The 17,480-nt window shown below is 56.5% G+C and overlaps 1 protein-coding gene across 12 annotated transcripts; it reads left to right on the top strand.

Annotated features, from left to right (window-relative positions):
* Positions 1 to 324: 324 nt before the first annotated feature.
* DENND4B (DENN domain containing 4B) lies at positions 325 to 17,196 on the top strand. Of its 12 annotated transcripts, none has more exons than XR_013529374.1 (28): positions 325 to 638; positions 2,510 to 2,849; positions 4,059 to 4,311; positions 4,564 to 4,633; positions 4,833 to 5,002; positions 5,076 to 5,320; positions 5,748 to 5,814; positions 5,897 to 5,955; positions 6,154 to 6,298; positions 6,597 to 6,772; positions 6,948 to 7,048; positions 7,673 to 7,888; positions 8,701 to 8,846; positions 9,696 to 9,835; positions 9,935 to 10,061; positions 10,806 to 11,012; positions 11,363 to 11,491; positions 12,591 to 12,801; positions 13,061 to 13,216; positions 13,490 to 13,878; positions 14,018 to 14,140; positions 14,307 to 14,476; positions 14,560 to 14,695; positions 14,896 to 15,132; positions 15,640 to 15,681; positions 15,847 to 16,012; positions 16,101 to 16,165; positions 16,262 to 17,196. XR_013529374.1 is itself a non-coding variant. In XM_078355752.1 (28 exons), exons 2-28 carry the CDS (start codon positions 2,678 to 2,680, stop codon positions 16,405 to 16,407), a joined length of 4,203 nt encoding a protein of 1,400 aa, XP_078211878.1. In that variant the 5' UTR covers positions 325 to 638; positions 2,510 to 2,677; the 3' UTR covers positions 16,408 to 17,196. The 12 variants fall into 12 exon arrangements, 8 of the variants coding, with proteins under 8 accessions (XP_078211878.1, XP_035135822.2, XP_078211877.1 ...); XR_013529373.1 differs by having other exon boundaries at positions 13,061 to 13,228; XM_078355752.1 differs by having other exon boundaries at positions 2,510 to 2,712; positions 15,640 to 15,757.
* The last annotated feature ends 284 nt before the right edge of the window (positions 17,197 to 17,480 follow it).

Here is a 17,480-nt window from a genome sequence, read left to right as displayed (position 1 = left end):
GAAGTCGGGAGAGCCACCTGGGTCCCCATGGCCTAGTCCTTCGGGGCTTCACCTTCGCTCACATCATGCATGCCACATCTGACTGCAGGACACAGGCAGGAAGGGAGCGTTCTGCAGACCTCAGGGTCGCCTGGGGTCAGTGTCCTGCGGCACGGGCTGGATGGTGGGAAGCTACCTGGGTGCAGGGGGCCCTCCCAGCCGCCAGGGGTCGGGCTGCAGGCAGCTGGGCGCTGGGCAGACGCTTGCCAGGGTCACGGCCGCCGGCCGAGGAAGGGGGGGTGAGGGTAGCGGCAGCGCCCGCGGCCCGGGGGGGGTGGGGGGAGTAGAGAAAGCGGGGCGCTCTCAGGAGCGCTAGGTCCCCGGCACCGCGGGAGCTGGGAGGACCGAGCCGCCCGAGCGAGCAGCGCGGCAGCACAGTCCCCGCGTGGCGCAGCGCGGCGGGGACGCGGGGACCGCCCGGATCTCCCTCCACGGCGCCCCGCGCTCTTCTTCCTTCACTCACAGCCGGGGCGGGAGCGGCGCCCAAGTCGGGTGCGCCATGTCCGGGGCCGGGTAGCCCCGCCGCCCGCCGGCCCGCCAGCTCGCCCTCCGAGCCACCCGCCAGCGGGCCGGCCGGCCGGGAAGCGCGGGGCAGGCAGGTAGGGGCTGGACCGGGCGGGGCGGCAGGCGGGGACGGACGGGAGGGAGCGCGGGCGGGGAATGGCCCCCAGCTGCTGTCCAGCGCTGCACATCTGGTTCCGGTTCCTCTCTCCTGGGGAAGTGAAAGTGGAGGGGAGGGCACCGCCCGGAGATAGCTCGCCGTGCCCGGCCTCCTGCACCCCTCCTGCTCCCGCGGGTGCCGGAGTCGGAGCCGCCCTCCCTCCTGCTCGGGTCACGCGGCGGCCGGCGCTGCTGCCGTCACGTCCTCGGCCGCTGGCGCGCCTGCTTCTCTGCCCTCCTGCTCCTTCCTCAGCCTCCTCCCCCTCGGCGTGCCCTCTGCCCCAACCCGAACTTCCCATCACCCAGCACGCGGGCGTGGGGACCCGGAGTGGGCCCTGTGCCGACTGCCTTCCCCAAGGAGAAAGGGCTGCTTTCTGCAGGACTCTTCCCTGGCTTGGTGAGGGGAGGCCCTGGTGCGCAGGTCCTGCGATGTGTGCCACCCACTTGCCCCTTAGAAGGTCCCACCTAATGGCCTTTGCCTGCTGCCTTGGGCATAGGTCTCCCATTCGCCCTCAGTGGATGAGGGACAGGTCTGTGCCCCAGAGTTAAATCAAGAGGCTGACACTGACTCGCTTCACCTCCCAGAAGTGGAGTCTAAATTTAGCTGGGGTTGGTGTGTGTGTGTATGTGTGTGTGTCCAGAGGCCAGGTGAAGAAGAGAGCCTGCCTGGCCCCACGAGATTCCTTATTCCCTGTTCTCTGGGGAACAGTGGGAGGTTAGTAGGACTGCACATCCTAGAACCATTCTGATCCTCCTCTGCCTTGCTCAGGGTCCTATAGTCTGAGGTTCCAACTTGGCGTGATGGTGTGCTTGACACCTTCAATGGTAACCCTGCCACTGCCACTGCCACCTCACACACCCACAGGCTGACTTCCTCTGAGTTGCAGCTTCCCCTCCACTGTTTCAGGAAGTAACCTCCCTTCCCCTCTGAAGCACCCCCCATGCCTCCGGGCCCCTGCTGCAAGCTACCCACCAGGCTCTTTTCCAGCTTCTGCACCCTAGGGCGCCTCAGGACCCTTGGGGCTCCTACTCCCCCGGGTTGGTCCATGGAGGCAGGTGAGAACTAGACTGTTGTAGACTGTTGTGGGCCTGTTTCTATCTCTCGGCTCCATGGTGGAGGGTGTGGCACGGCTGGGACTTGTCTCTTACAGCCACTTTGGATCTAATGAGCTACCTAAGGATCTTGGAGGTGTGAGAACACTGTTTTTTGGGCCAGATTGTGGAGTTAAGCTAGGAGAAAGGACACTTGGGTTCTTTGAAAAGACTAAAACTTTTGCTCTGTGGGTTTTCTCAGAAACCTGTGGTGTCCCCTTAGAAACCTCGGAGTGGGCTGTTTAAGAACATTGGCAGGATCACAAAGTTCTTATGGTGTCAAAACTAGAGTAGGGAGGTCAGAAACCCTTAAAAAGACTGTGGGGTTGGTATGATGTCATGGCCAGCATGAAGGATGTCATGGAAGGCTATTACAGATGACATTGTGATCTCTGTGTTATATATAACTGGTGAGCTTTTAAAAGGGACATATGGACAATGTGATATCATAGCCCAGGTTAGCTGTGTGTGGTGGAGTTGAGGTTCTTTGAGTAGAATGCCAGGACCATTAGGCGGGAGGGACCTGGTTTCTTTAAGAAGCTGTGGTGGGCAGTGAGAGCCTGGTGATGTCACAGGCGGGAGAGTTCAGGATAGGCCGGCCCCTTATCCTGCCTTTCTTTGGAAGGACTAAGAAGAGGAGGGGAGCAAGAGAGCATCCTGGTTGCCATGGAATCCCTAGCCTTCCTTGCTTCATCTCTCTCCCACTTGACCATTCCAGATGCAGTGAGTGAGGGGGGGGCCATGGCGGAGGAGCGGCCCCCCCGGCTGGTGGATTACTTCGTGGTAGCTGGGCTTGCAGGGAACGGAGCACCCATCTCTGAGGAAACGTGGGTTCCTGAACCCAGTGGGCCCCTGCGCCCTCCCCGGCCAGCTGAGCCCATCACAGATGTGGCAGTCATCGCTAGGGCACTGGGCGAGGAGGTACCCCAGGGCTACACGTGCATCCAGGCTTCTGCCGGGGGCCACCCCTTGGAACTCAGTGCTGGGCTTCTGGGTGGAACTCAACCTGTCATCTGCTACCGAAGGGGCCGTGACAAGCCCCCCCTCGTAGAGCTGGGGTGTGTGCCCCTACCCATTCTGGCACCAAGGGAGGCTGGGAGGGACTCCAGTGAATAGGGAGAGGCAGGACTATGGAACAGGGAAGGGCAGTGGAGATGGGAGCTGGGTGGGCCAGAGGCTGGGTAGGAAGGACTGAAGTTGTAGGTACTTAGTCCTCACAGATTCTAATTCATGTGCTAGTGCTGCTCCTTGCTAGCTCTGAGAGCTTAGGCATGTTTTTGAGCCCCTCTGGGCCTGTTTTCCTCATCTGTCAATTGTGGAAAATAATTCATCCTCATAGGAAGGTCGAGATTAAATGAGATAACCCATGTGACAGACTTAGCACAGAGTCAGTCAGTGATAGCTTGTATTCCTTTTTTTTTTTTTTTTTTTTTGAGATGGAGTCTTGCTTGGTCACCAGGCTGGAGCGAAATGGCATGGTCTTGGCTCACTGCAACCTCCATCTCCCAGGTTCAAGTGATTCTCCTGCCTCAGCTTCCCAAGTAGCTGGGACTACAGATGTGTGCCCCCACACCCAGCTAATTTTTGTATTTTTAATAGAGATGGTGTTTCACTATGTTGGCCAGGCTGGTCTTGAACTCCTCATCTTGTGATCTGCCCACCTTAGCCTCCCAAAGTGCTGGGATTACAGGCGTGAGCTACATCACCCCATCTTATTTATTTTTATTTTTTTTAGACAGAGTCTCATTTTGTTGCCCAGGTTGGAGTGTAGTGGTGCGATCTTGGCTCACTGCAACCTCTGCTTCCCAGGTGCAAACGATTCTCCTGCTTCAGCCTCCTGAGCAGCTGGGACTACAGCCGCAAGCCACCATGCCCAGCTGATTTTTGTATTTTTAGTAGAGACGGGGTTTCACCAGGTTGGCTAGGCTGGTTTAGAATGGCTGACCTCAGGTGATCCACCTGTCTCTGCCTCCCGAAGTGCTGGGATTACAGGCATGAACCAGCACACCCAGCTGATTCTTAGTGTTTATTAATGAGAGCCATAGAAGCCATGCAGGGTTGTTACTCACCATGAAATAAGGCCAAAGGCATGAGAGGGCACAGGCTTCTGAAGGACAGAGTTCAGCAAGAAGAGGTGGGCCCCGGTGTTAGAGTTTGATAAGGCTGCGGGTGCAAGGCAGGTTTAGGGGACTAGGTAGGCAGATCTGGCAGGATTGGGTCTTTGTCCTCTACCCTGACCTCCCGACATCTCTGCTCTCTGTGCTAAGGGTGTTGTATGAGGGGAAGGAACGTCCCAAGCCCGGCTTCCAAGTGCTTGACACGACACCCTACAGCCACTCAGCAAACCTGGCCCCTCCAGGCCCCGGGCACCCCCGCACCTACCTCACTTACCGGCGGGCAGCAGAGGGGGCAGGGCTGCATGCCCTAGGCATCACTGACCTCTGCCTGGTGCTGCCCAGTAAGGGCGAGGGCACTCCTCATACTTACTGCCGGCTGCCCCGCAACCTCAACCCTGGCATGGTGAGTGGGACCAAGAGCTCATACCTGGACCCTCTTGGTGTCAGGGTGGGTGTGGACGCTGGGAACAAAGGGCATCCAAGGACCAAGGCTCTGACCACAGGGGTGGGTCCAGAGGGGTAACTCTGGTCTTGGGGCACTGGGATTAATGGGAGCTTCAAAGACAAAAGAACATTTAGGTATGGTAGAATGGAAATGGCCCCCAGAAACCTTTGTTAGCTGTGTATCTGCTTTTCTCTTGCCATTTCTGGGTAGTGGGGCCCAGCAGTGCACCTGTGCTATAAGGTGGGCCTGGCGAAGGCCAACACGCTGGTGTACGAGGCAGGTGAGTGGCCCCTTCGTCCCTCCAGTCCTGTGACCCTACATCCCTTTGCCCTGGTACCTCTTGGCAGGCACCTTAAGTGTCCCCAGCATTGACTTCCCCTTTGACAGTTGGGCCTTCTCTGGGATCCCCTGGTTTCTTTCCCTTGGAGTCTGATGGACCCTGCTCCTCTTGGGTACCCCCAACTCTGCTGGGGGTGCAGAGCTGCTGGGCCGCTACCCGGAGGAGGACAATGAGGCGTTCCCGCTGCCCGAGTCAGTGCCCGTCTTCTGCCTGCCCATGGGGGCCACTATCGAGTGCTGGCCTGCCCAGACCAAGTACCCCGTACCCGTCTTCTCCACCTTTGTGCTCACTGGTGCAGCTGGTGATAAGGTGGGTGTGTGGAGTGTGGCAAGGGGTCTGGGCTATGCAGGGCCTGTCTGACCATCCCTCTGCCCCCTGCCAGGTGTATGGTGCCGCCCTGCAGTTCTACGAGGCGTTTCCGAGGGCCAGGCTGTCAGAGCGGCAGGCACGGGCACTGGGCCTGCTGAGCGCCGTGGAGCGGGGCCGGGCACTGGGGGGCAGAGCTGTGCGCAGCCGGCGCGCCATCGCTGTACTGTCCCGCTGGCCTGCCTTCCCTGCCTTCCGCGCCTTCCTTACCTTCCTTTACCGCTACTCCGTCTCAGGCCCCCACCGCCTGCCCTTGGAAGCGTGAGCGTGGCTCCTCTACTATTGGGAAGGGGTTAGGAAGGAATAAGGGGGCCAGGAGAGATGGGAGAGATTCAGATGTGGGCGAGGGGAGGGCTGGGCCCAGGGTAAGGGACAGGGCTGCAATACATGGTTGTACAGCTCATCCACTGCAAAAATGCCATGGGCTGAGGAGGGGAGCAGGGCCTGAAATCCAGTCTCAACTTTCTAGTTAGGTCCTGCCAAGGGGCTGTGTATGACCAGGGAGGATCTCTTTTCTGATCTGCACAAATTATATGCATAATGGAGGCTCTGTAGGCTGACACAGGTCTCAAAGTGGGGTTTAGGAAGGAATAAGGTTCTTGAGAACAGGTGGAAGAGCTGAGAAGAAGTGGAGGTAGGACAGGGCTGGACTGGGAAGTGTGCTCTGACCTGTTTTTCTGTCCCCCAGGCACATCTCCCACTTCATTCACAACGTCCCCTTCCCTTCCCCACAGAGACCCCGCATCCTAGTGCAGGTGAGAGCTGAGGCTGGGGCTGGGCTGAGGGAAGGAACGGAGTTGGCATCATTACCCTGAGCTGTGTCTTCTTCCCTCCCAGATGTCTCCCTATGACAACCTGCTCCTCTGTCAGCCGGTATCCTCACCCCTACCCCTCAGGTATGTGCTTAGGTTGTGGGAAGGGGAGCTTTAATGATGGAGGACATGGTAGGTGCTGGGCAGGTGGGTGCGACTGTTGAGGTTGATGCAGTCTGGGTCCAGGTGGTGGCTGGGTCCAGGTGGTAGCTGTGCCTGGCATCTGGGGAAGGTCTCCAGGCTCTCCTGGTGACCGTTTCCCCACCTTGGCATTGCCTGCAGTGGTGCCAGCTTCCTGCAGCTGCTGCAGAGCCTGGGCCCTGAGCTGGCTATCACACTGCTGCTGGCTGTGCTCACAGAGCACAAGCTGCTGGTCCACTCACTGCGGCCAGACCTGCTCACCAGCGTCTGTGAGGCCCTCGTCTCGGTGAGTGCCGCCCTGCCTGGCCCACCTTCCCCAGAACTGTGGTTCTTTCTGGTGCCCCATCCCTGCCTGGACTCTTCCCTTTTCCTTCCTTGGGGAGGATCCTCAGCCCCTTTCCCTGGGCACAGCCTGCAGGGATGCAGAGCTTCCATCAGGGGCTCTTCTCTAGAGCCTACCTCCAACAGCCTCTCTCAGCAGGCACCAACTCACCAAGGCCAATGCCCTCTCTCTCTCTCTCTCCTGTGCCCCCAATTGCTGCCTCAACTCCCTGCTCACTGGTTCTCACTGCCTGGTGCTTCAGATGATCTTCCCACTGCACTGGCAGTGCCCCTACATTCCGCTGTGCCCCCTGGTGCTGGCAGATGTGCTGAGTGCCCCCGTGCCATTCATCGTGGGTATCCACTCGAGCTACTTTGACCTACATGACCCCCCTGCTGATGTCATCTGTGTCGACCTTGATACCAACACGCTCTTCCAGTAAGAGGCTGGGTCTCCTTTGGGGGCTGCCAGGTGGTGGGCAGGAATGGGCTGGTGTGTGGAGCGCTACGGGCTCAAAAGGAGCTTCAGGCACAAAGCGGGGGAGGCTGGCAAGGAGCCCCGTCACCCTTTCCCCAGAGCCTTGCCACTCCTTCCCCTTATGCTTCTCTCACAGGACTGAGGAAAAAAAGCTCCTCTCCCCTCGGACCCTGCCCCGAAAACCCTACAAGGTTCTGCTGGCCACACTGACAACCCTGTACCAGCAGCTGGACCAGAGTGAGAAGCCTGGGTGGGGAGGGAGGCTGGAAAATGTCCTTGGCCTCAAACCTCCAATTTGCAGAGGTCTGTGAGGAGCTAGGCATTTCTCGAGGAGATGAGCAGAGTTAGGATTGCATTTCGTGGCCGGGCATGGTCACGCTTGTAATCCAAGCACTTTGAAGGCCAAGTAGGCAGATCACCTAAGGTCGGGAGTTCAAGACCAGCCTGACCAACATGGTGAAACCCCATGTTTCTTTAAAAAGAAAAAAAAAATTTTTTTTTTAATTTTTAAAAAAGGAAAAAAAAAAGATTACATTTTATGGAAATGAGGGAGGTTATAATTCCAACTGAAGCTAGATGGAGGGGCGGACGGTATTCCTGAACATGTGGGAAATGTCGAGCTTGAACCTGTAGCTGAAGGTCATGTTTTCGTCGCTACTGGTGCAAGATCTGTCAGAGGCTGGAGGTGGGGATGGAGGCTGTGAGGGCAGAGTTGGGGCTAACCCTATGGGAGCCAGCCCTGACTCTCGGGCTGCACTGTTGGGGCTAACCCTATGGGAGCCAGCCCTGACTCTCGGGCTGCACTGTTGGGGCTAACCCTATGGGAGCCAGCCCTGACTCTCGGGCTGCACTGACCCCTAGCATACACTGGACCTGAGGAGGAGGCGTCCCTGGAGTTCTTACTGACAGACTACGAGGCAGTGTGTGGCCGCCGGGCCCGGCTTGAGCGTGAAGTCCAAGGAGCCTTCCTCCGCTTCATGGCCTGTCTGCTCAAGGGCTACCGAGTCTTCCTGCGCCCACTTACCCAGGCCCCGTCCGAGGGAGCTCGTGATGTTGACAACCTTTTCTTCCTGCAGGGTATGGAGGACCTGTCTTCTGCCGGGAGGTGGTATCATGGAAGGAGGTGGCAAGGGGCAGGCTCTGGCAGAAAGGAAGAGGGGGCTGGCAGCCACGCCATTGTTTTTTTGTTTTTTGGGTTATTTTTTGAGATGGAGTCTCACTCTGTTGCCAGGCTGGAATGTAGTGGCACCATCTCGGCTCACTGCAACTTCGGACTCCCTGGTTCAGCACTTCTCAGCCTCCCGAGTAGCTGAGATTACAGGCACCCACCACCACGCCCAGCTAATTTTTGTACTTTTAGTAGAGACAGGGCTTCACTGTGTTGGCCAGGATGGTCTCGATCTCCTGACCCCATGATCCACCCACCTTGGCCTCCCAGAGTGCTGGGATTACAGGTGTGAGCTACCGCGCCCAGCCAACAAATGTTTTTATGGACACCTGCTTTGAGACATTCACTCTTGTGGGGAATTAGATTACAAAGATGAACTAGCTGTGGTCCTGCCCTTTGGAGTCCCGGCCTTGGGTAGACGTAGTAATCCCTGTGGTGAGCAGCTCCCATGGGCCAAGCTCTGTGCAGGGACCCTGCCCTTGGAGATGCCCCAGCCTGAGGCAGTGGGCACAGGCACACAAAGGGAGGGATTCCCTAGGACCATCATGCTGGGCGTGCTGAGCTGGTCAGCTTGGTATGAGGGTAGTTGTGCCAGAGGGTCCAAGAGATGATGGCCTTGGGCCTGAGCGGGCAGGCAGCCAAGAAGATATTTTAAAAAGCTATGGCTGTGGTGGGGAGCTCTGGTCACCTCCCTCCTCTGCCCCATTCCCATCCCCCTCAGGCTTCCTCAAATCCCGGGAGCGCTCCAGCCACAAACTTTACTCTCAGCTGCTGCACACACAGATGTTCTCACAGTTCATTGAGGAGTGCTCTTTCGGCTCCGCTCGCCATGCTGCCCTCGAATTCTTCGACTCTTGTGTTGACAAGGTATCAGCCCTTCTGTGTACTCACTGGCCTCTGCTCTCCCTCTCACTGTTTCTCTTGCCCCCAGGCCATTTTAGACAGGATTGGGCACATTCAGGCTGTAGATCCCAGGCCCATTTTATTTTATTTATTTAACTTTTTTTTTTTTAATTTTTTTTTTTTTCTTAAGACGGGGTTTCTCCATGTTGGTCAGGCTGGTCTTGAACTCCCAACCTCAGGTGATCCACCTGCCTTGGCCTCCAAAGTGCTTGGATTACAGACGTGAGCCTTATTTAACTTTTTAATTTAATTTTTTTTTTTTTCGAGATAAGAGTTTTGCTGTCTCCCAGACTGGAGCGCAGTGGCATAATCTCAGCTCACTACAACCTCCAACTCCCTGGTTCGAGTGATTCTCCTGCGTCAGTCTCCCCAGTAGCTGGTATTATAGGTGCATGCCAACATGCCCAGCTAATTTTTGTATTTTTAGTAGAAACAGGTTTCTACTTGACACATTGGCCAACCTGGTCTCGAACTCTAGGCCTCAAGTAATCCGCTCGCCTCAGCCTCCCAAAGTGCTGAGATTACAGGCACCAGCCACTGCATCTGGCTGCAGGGCCATTTTAAACACAACTCTGTATCTGAGCTGTGACTTGGATGGCACTCCTGGTGTTATACAGTGCACAACCTGTGCAGCCACATACAGCTGGCTCCATACACGTGACTTACTACCCTCCCGTTCCTGACTCTGCGTCTTCCCAGGCTGTGTCTCCTTCCCTGTGGATGAGCTCTCCTGAGAGATGCCATCATCTGGACACCCAGGCTCTGCTCCATGCCCACCGTCTCAACACCCGCTCTCTTATAATCCTTCTCCAGGTCCACCCAGAGCAGGAGAAGCCTGAGCCAACACCCTTAGTGGAGCTAGAGGAGCTGTCCGGAAGTGAGCTCACTGTCTTTATCACGCCTCCCGAGGAGCCTCCCGTACCAGAGGGCAGTGATTCCACTCCCCAGTACTGGTGAGTCTTTTGTTCCCTCAGGTGGACTATATGCTGGTCCAGTCCAGCTTGCTTGGTCCTGTGCTGCTTGCCCTGATGTTGCTTCTCTCTGCCCTCCAGCTATGATGGGTTCCCAGAGCTACGGGCTGAGCTGTTTGAGTCTCTTCAGGAGCAGCCTGGGGCCCTGCCTGTGCCGGGCCCTTCCCGTAGTGCCCCCAGCAGTCCTGCTCCTCGCCGTACCAAACAGGTAAGCAGTGGGCGGACCGCATTGAGGGACCTGGGTCAGGCTGAGGGCTGCTGCTGCTTCAGTTTCCTCATCTATAAAATGAGGATAAAATAGTACTTACCCCATGAGGTTGTTAGGAGTTCAAATGTGCTGAGCACATAACCAACCCTGTATAAACATTAGTTGCCATTATCACTGTCATATCATCATCATCACCTTCGTCTTCTGAGCACTCTGGGAATCCAGGGGCTGGCCATGTCTTCTGCGGCACCTGCCCATGCTCCAGGGCCAGCCTCTCTGCACGAGGCTCCAGGCAGGGCTGCAGTCTGTGGAGTACAGCATCCTTCCTCCTCCTCAGGGCACAGACTTCCTCACAGAAGGTGCTACTTCTCCCCACACCATTTTAAGGTCTGTCCTGGTGGCTCCTGCCTTTAATCCCAGCATTTTGAGAGGCTGACACGGGCAGATCACTTGAGCCCAGGAATTTGTGACCAGCCTGGGCAACATGGCAAAACCCTGTCTCTACAAAGAGTACAAAACAATTAGTCAGGCATGGTGGTGCGTGCCTGTAATCCCAGCTACTTGGGAGGCTGAGGTGGGAGAACTGCTTGAGCCCAGGAGGTCGAGTCTTCAATAAGCTGAGATGGCGCCACTGCACTCCAGCCTGGGCCACAGAGAAAGACCCTGTCTTAAATAAATAAGTGAATAAATAATAAAAATGACCTGGCATTGGACTCACCCTGATGTGTCCCCTATCCTACCTAGGAGATGAAGGTTGCACAGCGGATGGCACAGAAGTCAGCAGCTGTGCCTGAGCTATGGGCCCGGTGCCTGCTGGGGCACTGCTATGGGCTGTGGTTCCTGTGTCTGCCCGCCTACGTGCGGTCAGCGCCCTCCCGGGTACAGGCCCTGCACACGGCCTACCACGTGCTGCGCCAGATGGAGAGCGGCAAGGTGGTGCTCCCTGACGAGGTAGGCAATCTGTGTGGCCACGCCCACACCCAGGCTCAGTGAACCATGTGCAGCTGGAGGGGGCTGTGAGAGGGAAACTTGGTGGAGACTAAGGAAAGAAGTTGTAGAGCCCCAGAGCTGGGCAGGTTATCTGTAAACATTCATCGAGTGAATAAGCATGTTCAGGGGATAGCAGTGGAGACTGTAGAGTGGCAGGGTCAGCAGAAAGAGTGGGTGGCTCGGAGGCAGCCCCAGGACCTGCCAGGGGCCAGTGATGTCTGTGAGAATCGGGGAGGATGGAAGAGGCTTGCCGAGGCTTTGGTTTTGGTGGGGAGTGAGTCTCCCATTTTCCTGCCCCTCTCCTGACCCAGGTTTGTTACCGGGTGCTGATGCAGCTCTGCTCACACTACGGGCAGCCTGTGCTGTCTGTGCGGGTCATGCTGGAGATGCGGCAAGCAGGCATTGTGCCCAACACCATCACCTACGGATACTACAATAAGGTACCTACTTTGGGGTGAGGGGTGGGATGGCAGCTGTGCCAGGGTGTGTGAGGGGAGGATGCTGCTGCTTCACTCACTCCTTGGAGATTGGGCTGGTACCGTTTGCCTAGGTCCTGGAACCACTGTCATCCACAGTGCATTCCTGTGGTATCTTAGCACCTACAGTTTCTCAGAGGAGGCTACTTTGACTCCCACTAATGACAGCCCTGTCTGCAAATAATAGTGTTAGCCGCTAAGCCAGGGACTGGTCCATAGGCATCACACATTTTACGTCATCTTATCTTCACGATAGCCCTATGAGGTGGGATGATTGTTATCCCATCTTATAGATGAGGAGATGAGGCTACAGAGTTAGTAACTTGTCCAAGGTCCCACAGCAAAGAAGTTAAGGACTTAGAATATGGGCACAGGGCTGGGCGAGGTGGCTCACACCTGTAATCCCAACACTTCGGGAGGCCAAGGCAGGCAGATCACCTGAGGTTAGGAGTTCGAGACCAGCCTGGCCAAAATGGTGAAACCCTGTCTCTGCTAAAAATACACAAGTTAGCTGGGCATGGTTGTGGGCACCTCTAATCCCAGCTACATAGGAGCTGAGGCAGGAGAATTACTTGAACCCGAGAGGCAGAGGTTGCAGTGAGCTGAGATTGCATCACTGCATTGCACTCTGGCCTGGATGACAAGAGTGAAATTCCATCTCGCAAAAAAAAAAAAAAAAAGAGTATGGGCAGAAGCATATCCATATCTCCTGAATTCAGGCCTTTAGCCATGATACTAAACTGCCTCCTGTGTTTTAGATGAGGAAACTAATAACCAAATAAATGAAATGATTTCTTCAGAGCCATATAGTTTATATTTGTAAGCAGCAGGGTCTGGATACACATTCTCTCCATTGCCACTGGCTTCTTCTAGGCCCCTTGGGAGGCAGCTGCTGCCTACTCTCTCTTCTGGGCTCTTGTTCCTGGCTAAGCCACTGGCAGGACAATCCTAGGCAGGATGTCTGCAAGGGAAGGTGGTCCCTGGGGCTCCAGGACAGGGAGTGGGTATGAGGCAGGGTTAGGGTGTGGGAGTGGGCCATCCTGATGGGCACTGTGCTTGGTAGGCTGTGCTGGAAAGCAAGTGGCCGCCCACTGGCACACCAGGTGGGCGCCTGCGCTGGGCCAAGCTCCGGAATGTTGTCCTGGGGGCTGCTCAGTTCCGCCAGCCCTTGAGAGAACGGCGACAGCAGCAGCAGCAGCAGCAGCAGCAGCAGCAGCAGCAGCAGCAGCAGCAGCAGGCGTCAGCACATCAAGACACAGGCAGCTCCCAGGCCGGTGGGTAGGGCCTGGTGAGACAGGCTTGGGGATGGAGTACCTGGGCTCAGGCAGGGAAAGGCATGGAGAGCTGGGGCTGGTCTAATGGTTGGCATTCTGTTTCTGGGGATTGATAAATTACACGTGGCTGGCAACAAAATGGATAAAATTTTGTCTGGGAGGAACCCTGCAAACCCAGGTCCATCTAAGGAGCTCTATTTTGGAACAGGGGACTTGCTTCCTAGCCAGCTGCCTCTAAACCCCTTCTCATCTTTTACAGAGCCCTATCTGGAGCGCCCTTCCCCTACTCGCACCCTTCAGCGCCAGACTACTTGGGCTGGGCGAAGTCTGAGAGACCCGGCCTCACCCCCTGGGCGCCTGGTGAAGAGTGGTAGCCTGGGCAGTGCCCGAGGGGCACAGCCCACTGTGGAGGCTGGTATGGCCCACAGTGAGTGCCCTTGTCTGTCTCCCCCACTCCCCCAATCAACTTTTCTAACCACCTGCTAGTGAGGAAGGGAAGACCAGAGACAGTGGAGGGCAGCCCTCTGTGGTGGGTGCTGTAGACTCTGAGGGAGTCCTGCCCAGGATGTCATCATGGTGGGGGTTGTGGCACCAGAGTTTGTGCAGCCAGGAATTGTGTTTACTCAGGAAAGGAGAAGCTGGTGGAGAGGCTGGGCTTCATCTTCCCTCATTCTTTTCTGTGCTGCAGTGATAGAGGCCTTGGGGGTCCTGGAACCCCGGGGATCACCTGTGCCCTGGCATGATGGAAGTCTCTCAGACCTGAGCCTGACGGGGGAAGAGCCACTCCCTGGAGGCAGCCCAGGTGGCTCCGGCTCAGCCCTGAGTGCCCAGTCCACTGAGGCCCTGGAAGGGCTAAGTGGGCGGGGACCCAAGGCTGGCGGGCGACAGGATGAGGCAGGCACCCCCCGGCGAGGGCTGGGTGCCCGCCTCCAACAGTTGCTTACTCCTTCCCGCCACTCCCCCACCTCCCGCATTCCCCCACCTGAGCTGCCTCCTGACCTGCCTCCCCCAGCCCGCCGCAGCCCCATGGACAGCCTTCTGCGCCCCCGGGAGCGTCCTGGATCTACTGCCTCTGAGGTAGCCAGCGAAGGAGGGTCCAGACACCTCAGCATTAGTGGGGCTTGAGGAGGGCTACAACTGGAAGAATGTCCAAAAAGGGGGCTCTTGGGTAGAAGAGCATGGGGTTAGCTAACCATGGTTTCTCATGTCATGGCAGAGCTCGGCCTCTCTGGGCAGTGAGTGGGACCTCTCAGAATCTTCCCTCAGTAACCTGAGTCTTCGCCGTTCCTCAGAGCGCCTCAGTGACACCCCTGGATCCTGCCAGTCACCTTCCCTGGAAGTAAGGATAACCCCTCCCACACAGATGTACTTGAACACACATAGCACACAGTCACCCTGTCAAAGGCAGGAGATGGGAAGGAGGTGGGAAGAGCTGGGGCAGGGGCATGGGCTCCAGAGTGCTGGCAGCCAGACAGGGCCTACTTCCTGGCTCTCCCTGCCCACAGATTCTGCTGTCCAGCTGCTCCCTGTGCCGCGCCTGTGATTCGCTGGTGTACGATGAGGAAATCATGGCTGGCTGGGCACCTGATGACTCTAACCTCAACACAACCTGCCCCTTCTGCGCCTGCCCCTTTGTGCCCCTGCTCAGTGTCCAGACCCTTGATTCCCGCCCCAGGTGCCCAAGGCAGGGCAAGTGCTGTGGGTGGGGTAGGGAGGTGAAGGTCCAAGAGCTGACCCCCTGCTGCTGTCCCCCTGCAGGGTTCCCAGTCCCAAGCCTGCTGGTTCCAGTGGCAGCAGAGATGCTCCTGTCCCTGGGGGTCCTGGCCCTGTGCTCAGTGACCGCAGGCTCTGCCTTGCTCTGGATGAGCCCCAGCTCTGCAACGGGCATATGGGGGTAAGGGCTGGGCCACGGGGCATGAGGAATGGGATTGCTGCCCTGTGTGGGGCCTGTGGGATGCCAGGGAGAGATGAGCACAGCTCTTTCCCTTAAGGGCAAGGGGCATCCCAGAAGCTGTTGGATGTGGTGGCTCAGTGAGAGGCAAGGCTCTGGGGATGTACATTCCCTCTACTGCCCTCCCGCTTTGTGCCTGATAGGGAGCCTCCCGGCGGGTTGAGAGTGAAGCATGGGCATACCTGAGCCCCCTGGTGCTGCGTAAGGAGCTGGAGTCACTGGTAGAGAATGAGGGCAGTGAGGTGCTGGCATTGCCTGAGTTGCCCTCTGCCCACCCTATCATCTTCTGGAACCTTCTGTGGTATTTCCAACGGCTACGCCTACCCAGTATTCTACCAGGCCTGGTGCTGGCCTCCTGTGATGGGCCTTCACACCCCCAGGTCGGTGCCCCCATGTGGCCCCTGTTTCCTAAGTGCCTCCCTCCTCTTCTCTCAGCTGTCTGTCTGCCGTGTCCTTGGAACTGTAGAAAGAGCATGGGCTGTGGAGTCTGTTCCACCTGGTTTGCATCCTGGCCCTTTCACTTACCACTCTGAGCCTCAATTTTGTCATCTGTAAAATGGCATAAGCACCTATCTCACTGGGCGGTTGTACAGACAACCTTGTGCAGAGCCTGGTACCTAAAAAATGATTCATATTGTCTGTTCGTTCCACCAGTATTGAGTGCTTTTTATGTTCCAGGCAGTTTTAGGTACTAGTTATGTAGCAGATTACAGAACAGTCGTTGCTCTGAAGAGCTTACATTCTTGATGGAATGAGAATTCCTTTCCCTCTTCTCTTTGGCTGTGTCCTGTAATGTCCCACTGTCTCTTTGTCACCACCTGTCCATTTCTTATCCTCTGCCTCCCATTCCTTGAGCCTAACTGTGTCCCCTATCTTGGTTCCCCCAGGCCCCATCTCCTTGGCTAACCCCTGATCCAGCCTCTGTTCAGGTACGGCTGCTGTGGGATGTACTGACCCCTGACCCCAATAGCTGCCCACCTCTCTATGTGCTCTGGAGGGTCCACAGTGAGTCTGGTATTTGGCCTGGGCTGGGAGGGTGGGTCCTATACCCAGAGGGCTCAGTGATCCTGGTGGCTTTCTTTCCTTTCATCCAGGCCAGATCCCCCAGCGGGTGGTGTGGCCAGGCCCAGTACCTGCATCCCTTAGTTTGGCACTGTTGGAGTCGGTGCTGCGCCATGTTGGACTCAATGAAGTGCACAAAGCTGTGGGGCTTCTGCTGGAAACTCTAGGGCCCCCACCCACTGGCCTGCACCTGCAGAGGTATGATGCTACCATCTGGGTGGTCCCTGGCCTGTCCTGGGCTCTGCACCCCTTTTACCTTGCTCATATACTTCTGTCTCCACCACAGGGGAATCTACCGTGAGATCTTATTCCTGACAATGGCTGCTCTGGGCAAGGACCATGTGGACATAGGTGAGGGAGCAGGCAAGGGGCTGAGGGGTTTTGGGATCTGGGGCCAGGTGTGGGAGGCTGGGGTCCTAATGTATTGACTTCCACCTTCTTCCCTAGTGGCCTTCGATAAGAAGTACAAGTCTGCCTTTAACAAGCTGGCCAGCAGCATGGGCAAGGAGGAACTGAGGCAGCGGCGGGCACAGATGCCCACTCCCAAGGCCATTGACTGCCGAAAATGTTTTGGAGCACCTCCAGAATGCTAGAGACCCTTAATCCTCCCTATCCAGCCTCGGGTGGGGAAATGAGGGAGAAGGGATTCCAGAGTTAACCTCCTTCCCTGTTCCCTTCATGGAGTTGGGAACAGGCTGGGAAGCATGCCCGGTGAAAGGCTCCCATCGAGGACAGCAGGAAGAGGGACCCACTGTTACCAAAAGTCCTGACTGCCCCGTCTCCAACCTACCCAGTTTGTTCGTGCTGATGTTGGGGGGAGATCTAGGGGTGTTGGGACAGCTCTGTTCTTCCCTTGTTCTATACCAGGAACTCCCCTCCAGGGTACCCACAGATCTGCACTGCCCTGGTCATTTTTAAAGTTTTTGTTTTAAAAAACAACTGGAAAGATGCAGAGCTACTGAGCCTTTGCCCTGAATGGGAGGTAGGGAGCTCATTCTCCACCAATAATGGTCCCTCTTCCCTGGCGTTGCTGAAGGAGCCCAAGGCTCTCCATGCCTTTCTACCTGAGTGTTTGTATTTTATTTTATTTATTTTGGAGCCACAGCCCCCTTGCTTATGAGGTTCTTATGGAGAGTGAGAAAGAGAAGGGAAATAGGGCACCATGGTCTGGTGGTTTGTAGTTCCAAAGTCAGGTATTGAGAGCTAGAGGAGTCTTAAGCTCCCCTTAGGAAGAACTGGTGCCCCCTCCAGTCCTAATTTTTCTTGCTCGCCCCACCTTGGGGAATGCCTCTCCCACCCAGGCCCTGACCTGTGCAATAAGGATTGTTCCCTGTGAAGTTTTGTTGGATGTAAATATAGTAAAAGCTGCTTCTGTCTTTTTCCTTCAGCCTCCTGTTCCCTGGGTCTGGGTAATGGGGGATACCTCTCATTTTCCCTTGGCTATATATCTGCCTTTCCACCTTCCCATCCTTTATAGTCTTCAGGCATACCCTGCTTCCCCTGACCATGTCTGGGACTGGCCCCTTGGGGCACAGGGAGTTCTTAGAGCAGAAGGGTGAATCTGGTGCTGACTATGGTGGTGCCAGTCTATGTGGCACTTCCGGCCTTCCCACACAATCACCCCCTTGTCCCTCATCTGTACCCCACACAAAGGCTCCATTCTCTG

Source organism: Callithrix jacchus, chromosome 18 (genome assembly GCF_049354715.1).
Source record: "Callithrix jacchus isolate 240 chromosome 18, calJac240_pri, whole genome shotgun sequence".
Taxonomy (NCBI): domain Eukaryota; kingdom Metazoa; phylum Chordata; class Mammalia; order Primates; family Cebidae; genus Callithrix; species Callithrix jacchus.
This window is presented reverse-complemented; position numbering and strand designations above follow the sequence as displayed.